Below are 17,182 nucleotides of genomic sequence, written 5' to 3' on the forward strand. Positions count from 1 at the left end.
TGGAATACCATTTATTCTATAATGGGCATAAAATCTTAATTACATGAGGCTGTTAAAAGCTCTAACAGAAAATAAACTCCAAATGTCAGTGCCTGTCTGAATGTCCCTCCCAATCTCCTGCAGAAATGCAGCTGCCATTGTGACAACATTACAAGGGGGAACATCGAGGGTCATGAGGCCCTCATGAATGGATTAAGGCTGATATCTAGGTTATCAATAAATGGGTTCCTGACTTAAAAAGAGAAGGGGGGGGGGGGGGGAGAGAGAGAGAGAGCGCGCGAGAGCGCAGAGGAAGCGCTGGCACTCTTTCTTTTCTTATTCTTTTTCTCCATCATGTATGCCTTTAGCTTGTAGAAACATAAGCCAGTTTAAAGTGTTCTGATTTTAAAGCAAGAGAAAATAGACTTAAGTCAATGAGCTCTCTAATTAATATCTATGACATTTATTAATTATGGAAGAGTGCCTTTTAGATTTGTCCCAGTACTATTTACTAGTATATTATAATACATTTAACAGTATTCTAAAAGAAGTTGCATCCTTCCCACCCCACTTTCTGTAAGTTTGTTTGGAGACAAGGTCTCTATATCAGTGGTTCTGAGCTTGGGGTTGAGCAGCCCTTTCACAGGTGTCACACACCAGACATCCTGCATGCAAGATGTAACAATTCATAACAGTAGCAAACTGCAGTCATGCTGTAGCAATAAAATAATTTTACAATGAGGAACTGTAAGAGAGGGCCACAGCATTAGGAAGGTTAAGAATCATCGCTCTTTTAAGTCCTGGCTGTCCTGAACTCACTCTGCAGACTAGGCAGATCTTGATATCGCAGAGATCTGCCTGCCTCTGTCTCCCAAGAGCGGGAATTAAAGGGATGTGCCACCATACCCAGCATAAGAAACTGCAATCTTTAAGTAAATACAGCAATGAGTAAACAAGCATGCATTAAATACTCACAAATGGGGAAAATGTAGGGATGAACATTTATTCCATCACTTATGCTCCCGTGCATTAAAATGTTTGAGGCAGCTCAGATAGTTTCCATGTGCAGAGTCTAATTTAGAGAAACCTTCCTATCATACTATATTTACACAGCAGTATAAATATTTGTTGCATGCCAATCAGCCATTCTGTCTTTCTTCAAATTGACCAAGCCTAAATTAGGGGATAAAGACCCTTCAGAGTCTTAAAAAAATACCCAGCCCTCAAGAAAGACTAAATTTTTCAGCTTCACAAGCCCCCTCTGCTTGCAGAGGATTTTTGTGTATCTGCCGCACATGTCTTTCCTTACCCCCCCACAAAAAGCCTTTCTCCAACTGCTAAGAAAAAAGGGGGGATATAAAACTAGATCAAATATAATATATACACGCATATACATTTATATGTATATTATAAAATCTCCATTCTTTTAATGAAGATAAAATGGCAATAGATCTTAATGTCTACTATCAAAAGTATATTGAATTCACTTGTAAAAATTCCACCTTCATGGTAAACCAGTCTGCTCATTCACCTTTAGATGAAGATTAGAAATAACACTTCACACTGATGCTAACATGAACTGATATGTTCATGCTGTGGACCAGAATTCAGCATGTTTATAATCGTCAGTGATTCTACAGACAGTAACAAACTAATTGAGTTCCCTAAGTGGACTTCTTTAATCACTCACTTTTTTTTTTAAATGGAACAAATATAAAATAAACAAAAGAGGTACAAATTAGCAAACACACACACACTTTTAAAAAGGAAGAGGCTGGAGAGAGCTGACTCAGCAGCTAAGAGGACTGCTGCTCTTCTCCAGGACCTGGGCTTGATTCCCAGCACACACCTGGCAGTCCCAGGTGATCCAACCCCTTCTCCTGGCCGCAGACACCCGGCACTCAAGTGGTGCATAGGAATACATGCAAACAAAACACAAACATAAAATAAAAATCTCAAAATAAAAAATAATTTTAAAGAAGGAAAAGAAAAAGGAAAATGTTTCCATTTCTTCCTATTCTATGAAATCTTAGTCATCCGTCCTTTACTTAAATAAAGTAAGTAAACAGAAAAGGAAGAACTTATCACATATGTTTAGACTGGCACGCAAGGTTTCAGACTAGGCACGGAGGTGAATGTGTGTCATCTCAAGGGTTACAAGACTCTCCAAAGACAAACAGCCCTGCCGCACACCCAAAAAGACCAGAGGGAAAATACAAAGAGCGAAGCTTCATAGCATGCGGTCTCAGACATGTGGGGCTATGATCGGTTTCCCTTAAGTCCACTGCTGGAGTCGCATTAAAGCAGTGTTAGATACCTCATACTCTTTGTGGAGGAGCTCGAGTCTCGTTCTCCGAAGGTGCTTCCTGACCATAGGGCTCAGCATAGGTTCACTTTCACCTGTTCCTCCTGGAGGGGAAAAAACATCCTTATTTTTGTTTGATTTGAGCAAAATGAAATGAACCATTTTTTTCATATTGCATTATATAATGTGTGATATTTCATTTGTATCTTTAATAAAGCTTGCTTGATGGTCAGCAAAGTAAAACAGACACACTGGCCAGCCTTACAGACCAGGCAGCAATGACACACAATTTTAATCCCAGTAGCCACACTAGCTTGCCATAGAAACCAGGTGGTAGTGGTGCATGCCCTTAATCCCAGAACTAGAGAGGAAAATAAGACTAGAGGAGACAGCTCTGAGTCTCCGTCTCATGCTGAGGTTTCCTGGAGGGAGGGTCACCATTTCCGGACTGAGGTCGAGGTAAGAGACAGTGGCTGGTTGCTTTGTTTTTCTGGTCTTCAGATCGAACCCCAATATCTGTCTCTGAGTTTTTATTAATCGCACTTCAATATAACTTCCCCAAAACAAAATTTGGATATGCAGATTGGAGACTGTGGTCCAGTCAAAGATAAAGTGAAACTAATTAAGGTTAAAAGAAGAAAATTAGTGCTGCATTAGGAGGGACAAGAGGAGTGTCAAACAGGAGCTAGGAAAGTAACACATTCCGAGAGACTACTGGTGTTTATTTTTACTTTAGGGTAAATTCTTCCTTTTCTTTAATAAACTAAAATGCGCTTCACATTATCCTCAACAGGACCAGAGGCTCCAATCTGACTAAATTTTGTCTCACCTCTATACAGGCTACATACCACCACTCAGCCAACATTCCTAAAGCACACTTTGAGGCTCAAAACCTAAAGGTCACCTACCTCATCAAGACTTTCTCAGAGTTACTCACCTTCTTTCCAACACCCTCTAGCCCTTTATTTTCCCTTCTTAGCACCTGTGACTTTAAATCATTAATATTTCTGTCCACATGCAGTCTCTAATGTAAGCTGCATTTGGCTTGAGGGTCCTTTGTACCATATAAACTATATAAAATTACCAATAAGCCCAATATAATGTTGATCTGTAACAATGAAGACTTCATATCACTATTCCCCAAACAAACACTGTTTATAAATTGTCTTAAATCTATCTTACGCACATAAAAAATAACCCCTCACCAATAATCTCTTTGCAAGGGTTTTCTGGAGTGATAGGAACTCTGCAAGCCGGACACTGGCTGTTATTCTTCAACCACATGTCAATGCAAATGGAACAAAACACATGGTTGTTGGTGCACACAACAGGTTGACGGACCTTTGAAAAAAAGAAACATTACTTTTAGTACAGAGCAACTTTTATAACTGGATTCCCAATGTGATATGTTTAGAGCAAACAAATTGTTTCTCTCAAGTACGCCAAGCAGGGGGGATAGAGAGAACACAGGATGGTAAAACATGCTTCTTTTGACCACACGGTTTCTCATATGACAGACGCTAGCTGACAGTGCGGCTTATGGAGACCAAGCAACTTCACTCTGAGATGCTTATTATGTATCGAACATTCATGGTCAAAAGAGAAAAGGCTTTCTGTTCATTAACTCTGGAACCTTATTCCTCAGCCTCTTTTCTATTGGAATCATAGGATAGCAGGACCATCAATCTGACGCTTGAATTTTTTCAGTGCATTCCACTACAACATCAAGTATCAACAACAACCTACTACTAAACATTACAAAAAGATCTGCTTTGATATTGATGTGGTTTGTCATGACTTCATTCCCCAATATAATCGCCTTTAAGAGAGGTGATTATGAGTTTGGGAGCAGGTGAGTTGTCTTGGTAACAGATCAGTTCCCACACGAGCTGGTGGATAAAAAGACCAACTCTGGCCCTCTCCCTAGACCCCTGTTTCCTATCTCACCACATAACTCCCTTTCTTTCTTTTTTCTTCTCTCCCCTCTTCACATAATAGGAAATTCAGGTTATAGTAAGTTTATGAATGTTTGAATTTTATCCTTCTGTTTGTAAAAATTCTTAAGCACTCCAGATTTCCAAATCCTAGAAGACAGTGCCACATTCACTCTAGAGTCACTCCTTCCCTCAAAACTACCTGCTGTCATTCTAAAAGTGCCTGATACCCAAGATTAGCAAGTCCAGTAATGAAGGAAGCTACTTCCTGAGACCAGTAGCTAGTTTAGAATTGTCACTGTCGTGGTTCAAATAAAAATGACTCCCATAGGTTCATATATTTTAATGCTTAGTTACCAGGGAGTGGAACTCTTTGAAAGGATTAGGAGGTGTGGCCTTATTGGAGCAGGTATGTTATGGGCTTTGAGGTTTCAAAAACCCCAAGACAGGCCCAGTTACCCCTCACACACACACAAGAGATCAGGACTCAAATTACTTCTCCAGCACCCTGACTGCATACCTCTAAAATTTATGGAAGAAAATATTGAAGACAGAACCATACACATTATATAAGGGGCATCAAGACACTCTACTTTGTAAGAAACTATGTAAAAGCAACCAGTGAAACAATTTAAAAACAATCAGAATTTTTTATGTTTTTGATCATACACTAAAGGTTAAAGAAAACAATCTCCCAGTCTAGAAGACGGTTTTGATCAAATGCACTAATTGGCATATTTTTTACTGAAGTGTCAATGACAGGAGGAACAGTTTTGTATGTACTGAAAGTACAGGTCATATTTTGGTCATGTGAAGTTTCTTCCATCAAACTCACTTTTAAATGGGTAAGCCTGATATAAGAGGCTTTGAGAGTCATTGGCATAAAAGATAACAGCATCTAAAACCACAGGACTGGCGCAGATTCCTTGTGCAGGCAAAATGGCTAGAGGAAAAGGGCAAGTACAACAGCAGCACCTACAAAAGGAAGCTGAGAATAGGATCTCTGGTGTCAAGAAGGAAAGCATGGTAGTAATCACAGAAATCAAAACAAAGACGCTTCTTAATAGGAAGGCAGTCCCAAGTAAGTTGTTGCGAGGTAGAGATGACACGTTCGTATTTAACTGTATGAAATGGTTTGCTACTGAAGTTTCTCAGCAAATGATGGGGACAGAAACACAAGGAGGTTGACAGGCAATGAATGATAAAGATAGAAAATGCAGACAAGTTTCATATTTAAAGGAGAAGACATCTAAATTAGACCATTGTTAGCAACGTCACAATGATGGGGAGAGTAGCTAGAGACAGCTAAGAAGTCAAAAGGAGAACGAGATTCAAGCACCAGGAAGATTTTGTCTTCCACAGGAGGGAGGAGCCAGCTTCCACATGAAACAAACACAAGGGTTGACCCAAGGATGTAAAGAAGAGGGGATCCATGTTCCAGCTTTCTCAGTTGTACCCTACACTTTAAATAGAAAATGAGGTTATCAGAAACCTGAAGGGGGAGAGTATGGATCTGAGAAAAGGAAAGCAAAACAGTTATTTTGAAAAGCAAAAAGCAGTTTATTAGGAATATTTAGCAGGACGACTTAATTTTGTTTAATTCCTATTCGAGGTCTGTGGTTTTGAATGCAATGTAAGACAGTTCCCACAGGTGTGCATTCTTCAACTGCTGAGCTGCTCAGGCTTGTTTAATCTAGAGCTGCGGCTTGTCAAAGAGCAAAGGGAAGTGGTCACAACTTGTCAGACGGAAATGAGCCCTGGCATGGTAATGACGACAATGAGAGAGTGACAGCAATGGCAGGCTTCAGAACGGCGGAGAACGAGCACAGCATAAATGGAGCCAGGGAGGAAAACATGTCTGGCCAAGCTACTAGGGTGGCACAATGGCTTCTAACGTTTCTCTGGGGCCACATTATCAGATATGTCCAATTTTCTCTCTTACTCTCATGTGGTTAATATTTGTTCTATGCTTACAACTCCCAACTCTCTCTCTGACTCCAGTAAGAGACAGAGTTTAGACTTCTAAGATAAACCTGGGGCCAACTCCTAATATCCCAAATTTTAACTTCAAGTAAATCTTTTGGTTACTGTAGACTTAGTTTTTATCTCTGAAAATTATGGCTAAACCTAGTATCCTTTCATTTATGTGTTACTTTAAGTTAAATAATATATGCTAGCAAATTCATATAACTTCCCCTGCACTCACATAGATACTCGCATGTGTGCATGCGCGCACACACACACACACACACACACACACACATAAAACCCAGTACTGCATACCCAAGGAACTAAATGCATAAAAAGAAGTTAGAGATGCCATGGGAAGGAAAACATGTAGGGAAAGTACAGACAGTGAGTGAAGCCAGCTCCAGCTACATGAGCATGAGGACTGTCCCCAGCAGTCCACTAGAAAAGGGCTTCCCAATCCCTTGTGTTATCAAATTCCAGTGTGTCCAGAATGCCAGGTGTGGAGTACAAAACATATCTAATGTTTGTTTTGTCGGGTTAATTCTTGCCTTAAGTCTTGCCTTAATTCTTCTGTATTCCTATTCCTCCCTTTGGGAAAAGAAATGTTTACGGCACACCACTGCACTTTGGAATTATGTAACTTGGGTTTCAGTTCTTTTCTTCAGTGTCTCACACCTATACGTTTGCCTTGAGTCTCGGGAGACTCAGAACAGTAACAAAATAGTTAAAACTCTGGGAACAGAGTTTTTAGGAACAGGCTGAAGGCACTTCATAGTTTGAGATGGCCACGTGACTGTGGAGGCAGGGATCCAATGTTTGGACCCTGTACATCCCCAAGGCCCATGTGCTGGAAGCTTCATCCTCAGCCTGTGGCCTATGGGGAGGTAGCAGAACCCTAGGAAAGCCCTTTGTGGTGCACCCCTGAAGGATTCTGGGGCCTGACCTTTCTCTTTGCCTCCTAGCTTCCAAGAGCAGATTCTCTGACTATGAACTCCTCTTACGATTCTCTAGGTTTCCTGTAAAAATATATAAACTAAAATAAGTATTTCCTGCTTCTGATGAAATTCACAGTGTGGGAAGGTTTCTCACAAAAGAGTAATAGCACACTCTTTTGTTCCCCTCTAACGCTCTCTGTTCTGCTTTGTGCTCTTCTCAGAAAACTGCTTATATTCCACTTTCCCGATGAGATTCAGTCTCAGTGGGAGACACGGCAGTGTCCTGCTCTTTGTATCGACTTACAGCACTTGGCACATTGCTTTGAAGATGGTAGGATTAATAAAAGTAAATATTGATGCAGAAAATCCAAAAGTGAGATAATGTTGCACAAATTGTCTTCTGAAGCAAAAGATTTATGGTCAAACAGTAAGGAAAAAGTTTTACCTCACCATTCAGTGTACCAGATGATAAGAAAAGAACAGCTACAGGCAGACTACTTTGCCCTGGCTGCTTGCGGCCATCAACAATGCCCCACAGCAGAATCGTTTGTACTGTTGGAACCTTCTCTTATTGTCACTGTGCTGGGCAAGTTGACCAATCCATTTCTGGGCAGGCTACTTATAAGATAATTATTTCTAGATGGCAATATAACTTTACCTTAAGGTTCTCCAGAAACTGCCTACTTGTGACACTAAGGAAAACCAGTGCCAGAATAGACTCTATTCAAAAGTGATGAAATAAGGGCAGACCGTAAGAAACGAATGAGCAACGCACAGAAAAGAAGTAAGGCCAACTTAATACAGCTTCCCCCATGGGATCCGCAGCAAGGGGAGAGGAAGCAGCAATCTTATCTAAAAGGTAAGCTAGAGACTGCCAGCTACCCTGTAAAGCTAAGTGTGGTTGGCAGATCCTCTTAGTTTCACAGTCCATCAGCTGGGCAGTTTCTCCCATTTCCTCAGATTATATGCACTTCTCTGGGGTGGGCAATGTTCAATCTGAGGGAAGTAAGGGAGCAACCATGACACTCTATTGGCAAAGGATTTGTACTTTCCAAGTCCCCTAAGTACTGAACTTCCTGCTGGAAGGATGTGGATGTCTGGAGTTTTTGGCTGGAACATCAAAGCTTTCTGAATCTACAGAAGTGAAAGGCAAACAGGTGGATCCAAGTTTGTAGGTATTAAACTCCAAAATTATTCTCAGTTGGAAGAAACTGCTATACAACAAAAGGTAATAACTGGTCAGGAAGAAGTACCAATTTTAAATATATGTGCACTAAATTAAAGATACTTCAGAGTTAAACTATATCATCAATCAAATAGAATTAAATATCTAGAGAATATTCCATCTAATAGAAACGGTATTCTCCAGTTTGTGTAACCATTCCTAAAATAGATGACATTCTAGGTCACAGCACATACCTTAAACATGAAAGAACAGAAATAATCTTGTAGATATCATCAGGCAACAATAAACTAAAATGAAGGCAAGAGAAACGACAGAAACTACACAAACACTTGAAGATTGAACAATACATTCTTGATGACCAGGTATCGTTGAAAAATCAAAAAACTATTAAAAAAATCCTAGAAGAAATGAAAGTTAAAAACATAATTTCCTAGAACTTTGTGATACAATTAAGTCACTACTAGGACCATAGTTTACATCTGTGTAAGTACTATATAGTATAGAGTAGAAAAATATACTATATATTAGAAAAAGATATCTTACATAAATAACATACTGATACACACTGAGGTTGTAAAATGAGAACAAGACAAGGTAGCTAGAAATAATAAAGATTAGAGCAAAAACTTGATGAAATGGAAACTACAGAACAATACATGGAATCAGACAAAGAGGTGGCCCTTTGAGGAGGAGTTTGCAATTGACAAACTCCTAGCCAAAGTATCCAATTGAGAATGACCCAACTTAATGAAATCAGAACTGAATAGAAAACATTATAACAGATTCCAATGAAATCCAGAGGTTCATTGAGAACTACTTTGAAACTTTTATCTCCCAAACTGGCATAATCTGTATTATGTAAGAAATTTATAATGGCATTAATAACTTAAGCAGATCCATATCAAGTAATGAGACTTAAGCAGTAATCAAAAGCTTTTCACTTTATGAAAGACCCAGAAGCAATGGATTCGCTGACAGTTCTGCCAAATGTTTGAGAAAGAGATAACAAACAATACTCCTCAAACTGTACAGTGGCAATACTCTGCAAACTGTAAATCAACAATACTTCTTAAATTGTAATACAGCAACTCCTCAAATTACACAAGATAGGAAGGGAAGGATACTCGCCAAACTAATTCTGTAACGCTAGTATTTCCACGATACCCAAACCAGATAAATACACAGAAAAAAAAAAAAAAAGAAAAGAAAAGAAAGGCTATAGGACAATTTCACTGACAAACACAAATAGAAAACTTTTCACCAAAATTTTTGTAAATCTTACTCAGGACCACAGTAATTCTTGCAGAAGACCTAGGTCACAGCATCTACATCAGTGGTTCTCAACTTGGGGGTTGTGACCCCTTATAGGGGTCACATGTAGATATCCTACATATCAGATATTTACATTACAATTCATAAAAGTTGACGTGGGATGTCCTTTTGTATATATGTTGCTTTTATTGGTTAACAAATAAAGCTGCTTTGGCCTATTGCAGGGCAGAATATAGTCGGGCTGGAAGAGATTGTGTAGAGAGTAGGCAGAGTCAGAGAGACACCGTGTGGCTACTGAAGGAGACAGATGCCAGATCCTTACTAGTAAGACACAACCCCGTGCGGACACACAGATTAATAAAAAAGGGTTAATATAAGATGTAAGAGTTAGTTAATAAGAAGTCTGAGCTAATAGGCCAAACACTATTATAATAATATAGTTTCTGAGTGAGTATTCAGGTCTGAGAAGCTGGGAAACAAACGAGCACGAGGAGTCTCAGCCTACAAACTGAAGCCAATGTGGGCCAACTACATCCACATAAATCCTGAGAGAGCTGGGAAGGAATTGTAGACACAAGAAAGAGTTAAGCATGACTTCTTGGTAGCCATACGTGTTTTCAGATTTATTCTGTTTGCTGGTGACAAGCAGAGGCATGGCTTCTTTAAGAGAGGGCTTCCTGACTCAGTGTTAGCAGCAAAAAACTGCATGGCTTCATTAAAAAAAAAAACAGCTTTTTAGTGCGTGCTGAAGGTGGTAGAATGGACTCTGGCTCTTTCGGGAGGTCCTGCATTTAAATGGGGTCTGTAAAGAGCATGTTACAAATTGAATAATGGTGACATAGACCCACTGTGTCCCTGGAGCTGGGGTGGTGTGCACGGCCCACAGAGGCAGTGAACATACCTCTGCCATGTTGGACTGGGCAGAGCAAACAGGCAGGGCCATGGAGTTGGTCCTAGTCACATCTGCTTAACAATTAACACACACACACAACACATACACTCTTAGTCAGAAAAAGATTTCAGATATGCAATAGGACAGATTCAGACACAAAAGACCTCTAAACGAGACACAGTGTGTTTAAAAAATGTACATAGGCTTGGGAGAGAGAGAAAAAGAGTATAGGCAGTTATAAAAAGAAATAGTTTTAAAAATAAAACAAAGTCTTTAAGGAGACAGTAAAAGTAATATAAAAGAGCACAGTCAGTCATAGATTAGAGGAGTAAAGAAAAATAAACCACAAAAAGATAAAAAATACACGGAGAGTCTGAATTATGTGTATTATTGTATTTTCTTTGAATTTTTGACTGCAAAGATATTTGATTCTGGGGGCTGCTAAGCTAAACCAACATAAAGGTATCCTGCCTTCAAAATCTGGGTCTAAGGATATATTACTTTGGAAAAAAGGTTGTTTTTGTTTCTACAGAAGATGAGGACCTGTGGATTCTTTCTAGGCTAATGTGGTTTGATGGAAGAAGAACTCCCCCTCTCCCCAAAAGGTCTCTGTGAACCCTAAAAATATGTTACCCAACAAATATCAGGAAGCAGTTTGAAGAAAACAATGGTCAAATTCCCAAAATAATTGTTTATAAATGTTTGTTTTCATTTAAAGGGAGATATGATATAAAAATGAATTATACACTGGTATGAACTTTATTTATATATATTTAAGATCAATTTTGTTATATTTCTATTCTTATTTAAAGTACTATGTTTATACAGCTCATTTAAAAATAATGTATAATTAAAATTTTCAGATTAGTAAGTAGTCACTTATAATAGTCAAACTTGTAGTCATGATAGTTAGGTTTTCTAGATTTCAGATGGCTATATATTCTTCAAATCTTTCAAAGACCTACAGAACATGACATTTAAAAGATTTTAAGAATTAGACTTTTTGATAGTGAGACACATTTGCTTCTGGCAGCACCAATTACTTCAAGAGGAAGATGAGCATCAGAAAGGCTCCTGATGGAGTTTGCTAGCCATTTGGGCAAGAAACTGCTCTTACCTGAACTGCTTGATGATATGCTTTATAAACTGGATATAAAGGACCCACAGAAAAATGACTTCTAACCTTGCCTAAAGAAGGTGAGACAGTCATTCAGGGTTTTTGCTTCATGAAAGAGTCTGCCAGACATTATGCAGGACACAGAAGCAACTGATGAACTTTGCCATTACCAGGCAGAACAGATCATTGGATTTCCTGCTTCATGGAAAAGTCTAGCAGATACTATGGGTCTGTAGGCTTAAGATGGATGCCCCAACATTATAAAAGAACTTTGGGTGACTGTCCAGGCAGCAAGAAGTCTCTGTCAATTCTAGAACTTTGGAAGTTGCTTACAATGTATTTCCTGTTTACTTAGATAACATTTATATCCTTCTGGGGTCTTTGGTGTCGAAAACAAATAGCTATATAGTTTTCATTAATTATGATAAAAGATGAATTAGATATGAAACTTTAGACTCACAAAGATAAAATAAATGACTATATATTTTCTTTAATTTTCCAGAAACAAATAGACTAAATATTGTAACTGTAATTCTTGCTTGAACCGGTTTTGCATATGTAATTTTACTATGCTAAAGTTAAAACCTTCCTTTTTAATTAGGCAGAAAGGGGGAGATGATGTGGGATGTCCTCCTGTATATGTATTGCTTTTATTGATTAATGAATAAAGCTGCTTTGGTCTATGACAGGACAGAATATAGCCAGACTGGAAGAGATACAGAGAGAGAGAGAGAGAGAGAGAGAGAGAGAGAAGGTAGAGTCGGAGAGATGCTGTGTCACTGCCGAAGGAGACAGAAGGAGCCTTACCAGTAAGCCACAGCCTCGTGCCAATACACAGATTAATAGAAATGGGTTAAGATGTAAGAGTTAGTTAATAAGAAGCCTAAGCTAGCAGATCAAACAGTATTGTAATTAATATAGTTTCTGTGTGATGATTCAGGTCTGGGCAGCTGGGAAACCAATAAGCAGTCTCCATTTACAACCAGTAAAAAAAAAAAGTGCTGTTATGAAGTAGCAAGGAAATAATTTTCTAGCTGGGACACTCTATTAAAGGGCCTCAGCATTAGGAAGATTGAGAACCAATGCTGTACATAATGGATCATTATAGCTGTCTGTAACTCCAGTTCTAGGGAACCAGACCTCTGTAGGCACAAAGTACACACACAGTGAATGTACAAGCAAAACATTCATACACATAAAATTTAGAAAAAAAATTAAAGAACACATTAAAATCATATATCATGATCAAGTTGATTATAGCCTAGCAAGGCAAAAATGGAGCAATATATACAATAAATATAAAAAATCAAGTTAAGGACATAAATCATATGAACATATCAACAGACAGGAAAAAAATTTTGATAAAGTTCACAATCCCTTCACAATAAAAGTCACAAACAACGTAGGAATAAAAGGAACATATTTCAAGATCATAAGTACATACAACAAACTTATAGGGAACATGTATTACACAAGAAAAAACTGAAAACATGCCTTCCAAAATCATGACTGAGACAGAAGTACCCACTCTTCCCACTCTTAATACACTACTTAGAAGTCTCAGCTAGAGCACCATGATGAGAAAGATATGAAAGGGGTTCCAACTAGGGAAAGAAAAGCTGAATGCATCCCTATTTGCAGATAATGTGGTCCTATACTGAAAAGACCTTCCTTCCCCACTAGAAGACTCTTAGATAGGATAAACACTGTCATCCATGTAGAGGACATGAAATCAACATATGCCAATCAGTAGCACTTCTATCTATCACTAATGAACTTTACCAGGAAAGAAATCCGGAGAAAAAAACTTGTATTCATAGTAGCCTCAAAAATAAAATACTAGGAGTAAATCTAACTATGTAGGTGAAAGATTACAATAAAGACACTGATGAAATAAATTTTAGATGACACTAGTGATGGGGAGAGTCTTCTGTTTTGTGTTGATTTCATTGGTTAAATAAAGAGACTGCCTTAGCCCTTTAATAGGACAGAAAATTAGGTAGGCGGAATTCTGGGAGAAAGAATCAGAGTCTAGGAGTTACCATGATTCTCCCACTCCAGACAGACGCAGGTTAAGATCTTCCCTGGTAAGCTACCTTGTGGGCTACACAGATTATTAGAAATGGGTTAGATCAATATGTAAGAGCTAGCCAATAAGAGGCTGGAACTAATGGGCCAGGCAGTGTTTAAAAGAATGCAATTTGTGTGTTGTTATTTCGGGGTATAAGCTAGCCAAGTGGCCAGGAGCCGGGCTGTGGGAAGAGGACCGCAGCTCCCACAACAGAATTCGGGTAAAGCTAGCCAGGTGGTGGGAAGCAGCCCGCTGCTCCTATTACAACACACTAGAAGATGGATAGTTCTCCTATGTTCATAGATAGACAAAACATTGAAAATGACAATTGTTGAAAAAAATTTAAAGAGTCAATGCAATCTCTATCAAAATATCAATATTCGTCACAGAACTAAAATTAACAACTGGGGCTATAGAGATGGCTTAACAGTTAAGCAAACATAGTATTTTTGCAAAAGGTCAGAGTTCAGCTCCCAGTACCCATATCAAGTAGCTCACAGCTGTAACTCCAGCTCCAAGGGATTCAATATCCTCTTCTGGACTCAGTGGGCATCGGCACTCACATTTGCACAATCCTGCACATATATCTCTATCATTTTCTTAAATCCCTAAATTCACATGAAAGTACAAAAGACCTTAAGCACTTAAAACAACTCTAAATAGAAGGAACAAGGCTGAAGTATCGCAATATCAGACTTCAATTACACCACAGAGCCATAGTAACACCAACTATATTGTATTGCCACAGAAACACCATGCAAGCCACTGGGATAGAATAGATGATCCAGACAGGTATAGCCACCTAATTTTCTTTTTCTTTTTAATGTGTGAAATAACCTTATTCATAATTATTCTCTAGGATAACATAATTTTAATGTTTAGAACAATATGCTCTTAAATCTTTGTCAACTTAGTTACTATCCTATTGCTGAGATGAAACACCACTACCAAGGCAGCTTTTTAAAGCAAGTATTTAAACGGAGACTTCTTCAGTTTCAAAGGGTCAGTTCAGAAACAACATGGCAGGAAGCATGACGGGCTTCTGAAAGTCCACCCTTGGTAACAAGACCACACCTCCTAATCAGTCACCTAATTTCAACAACGGTGTCAAAAACATACACCGGTGCTGGGAAAACTGGATACTAGAGCCATAACTCTACTCTTGCATGTAGCAACAATCCAAAGTGGATCAAAGACCTGAAAATTTGAAAATGCTAGAGGAAAACATAATAAATATATTTAAAATATATGCACAAAGGAAGACTTTCTGAAAAGATCTATTGATGTGGGATTCCCCTCTGTATGCTGTGAATACCACTGGTTAATAAAGAACTGCTTTGAGCCTATGGCAGGGCAAAACAGAACTAGGTGGGGAAAGCTAGGCTAAGTGCTGGGAGAAAGAGGGCGGAGTAAGGAGAAGTCATAGAGGCCCGCTAGAGACAGACCCTGGAACTTTACCCAGTAAGCCACAGCCTTGTGGCGATATACAGATTAATGAAGATGGGTTAATTTAAGATAAGGGTTAGCCAGAAATACGCTTAAGTGATTGGTCAAACAGTATTGCAAATAACATGGTTTCTGTGTGATCATTTCGGTTCTGGGCAGCTGGAAACAAATAAGCGGCCTCCTACTACAATCTATAGCACAGGAAATAATCCAAAATCTTGACAAATAGAGAACAGAAGCCTCTGAACAGCAAAGACAACAAAGTGAAGGGACAGTATAGAAGGGGAAAATACCTTTACCAGCTATGCATCAGATAGACATTAATATCCCACATACATAAAGAATTGGAAAAACAAAACACCAAAAGCCAAATTATCCAATCAGTGAATGGATTAATGAACTGACATGACAGTTCTTAAATAAAAAAATAAAAATGGCCAATATATATTTGAAAGTGTTCCATGTTCTCAGCCAACAAGAAAATGAAAACCAAAATGGACCTGAGACTCCATCATTATCAGAATGGCATTCACTAAGAGAACAAATACAACAAATACCAGTGATAACCCTACACACTTACTTATATACTGCTGGGGCAAACAAAAACTGAAAAAGACACTATAGAAGTACCTGTGTAGGTTCCTCAAAAAACTAATATTAGAACTACTTGTGATACAGATATATCATTTCTGAGTACATATGGAAGGTTTTTAAATCAACACGCTACACAGATACTTGCACGTCCATATGTATTGCTGTAATAATCATAAGAGTTAAAATATGGAACCAATTCAGATGTCCATCAACAGATGAATGGACAAATAGGATACATATACAAAAATCAAGTCAGGTCTTGTAAGAAAATGGATGGAACTGTCCAGTTCCATCTATGCTAGGAGAAAGAAGTAAACCTCAAACATCAAATGTGTTCATTCATGTGTGAGATCCAGATTTAAATTTATGTCTGTCTAGATCATGAAAATAGAAAAGGGACCATGAAAAGAGGGAGAAAGATCTTAATAGGAAAGCGAGATTATATAATACATATGGCACAAAAGCAGGAGGGGCTATCTGGGGAGAAAGGAGTCAACAGGAAAATGGAGAAATATAATTATACACACACACACACACATGAACACATACACGCATGCACATATAAAACTTGGGATGCCATGGTGGTCCGACAGAGAATTGTAACCTGATACCTGGTCCCTGGGTACTGGCACTGTGTGTAGGGAGGTTATGGGGCTTTGAATGGGTGGAGGGAATCTACCTCTGGAGGCTGGTTCTCAGAGTTTATAGTCTTGCCCCACATACAGTTCACTCTCTTGGCTTCCTGTTTGTTGTTGAGTATGTGATCTCTTAGCATCCTAATCGGGCCACCTGCTGCCATGCCACTTCTGCCACTATGGACTCTCCCTCTGCAACTATTAAGTCCAAATAAACTCTTTCTTGCACAGGTCATTTTTGTTCATGGTGCATTAGCACAGCAGCAAAAAGTGATACAAAGTTGGTACCAGAAGATACAGGGTATTGCTGTGAAGAACCTGACTTTTTTCTTTTTTGGAAAAATATAGAAGACTGGAACTTGGGCTTTTAAAACAGTAGAATGCTATAAGCAAAGATTCAAGGGCCTCCCTAATATGAGCCCAGAAGACATTAGTGATGAGAGTTACATGAACTGAGGAGGGCTGGCTGAAAGAGATTTCAGAGAACAAGGCTACTACTAGTAGCTGGGCTAAGAGCATTTCTGTGATATTTTGGCAAAGCTATATGCCACTATACTCAGCTTGTGTTTCTACTATATCATTTCATCTCTTGTATGACCATATCCTTTGCCTTCATGTTTGTTTTTGTTTTTTTTGAGAAACAGTTTCTCTGTGTAGCTTTGGAACCTGTCCTGGAACTAGCTCTTGTAGCCCAGGCTGGCCTCAAACTCACAGAAATCCACCTGCCTCTGCTTCCTGAGTCTTGGGATTAAAGGCGTGCGCCACCACAGCCCGGCCCCAAATCCTCTTCTTAAAACAACAAATGTATTGGGGAGGAGTCATGTTTAAAGTTCTCCATTAATAAT

General features: G+C 38.8%; 1 protein-coding gene across 3 annotated transcripts in view; it reads right to left on the reverse strand.

The window, feature by feature from the left end:
* The window catches only part of Obi1 (ORC ubiquitin ligase 1), a 41,599-nt gene that overhangs the window by 22,583 nt on the left and 1,834 nt on the right, over window positions 1–17,182 (reverse strand). For 2 of the 3 annotated variants that reach the window (XM_041663103.1, XM_041663112.1), the window contains exons 2-3: window positions 3,490–3,625; window positions 2,297–2,388 (exon numbers count right to left, since the gene is read on the reverse strand). In XM_041663103.1, coding sequence (XP_041519037.1) covers window positions 2,297–2,388; window positions 3,490–3,625 — 228 coding nt within the window. Of the gene's footprint in view, window positions 1–954; window positions 1,051–2,296; window positions 2,389–3,489; window positions 3,626–17,182 lie in introns of those variants that run through there. The other variant, XM_041663117.1, reaches the window with a different exon arrangement.

The sequence above is a fragment of the Microtus oregoni genome, unplaced genomic scaffold (genome assembly GCF_018167655.1).
Source record: "Microtus oregoni isolate MIOR12 unplaced genomic scaffold, Mior012 000001F_ref0000356, whole genome shotgun sequence".
NCBI classification, from domain to species: Eukaryota; Metazoa; Chordata; class Mammalia; order Rodentia; family Cricetidae; genus Microtus; species Microtus oregoni.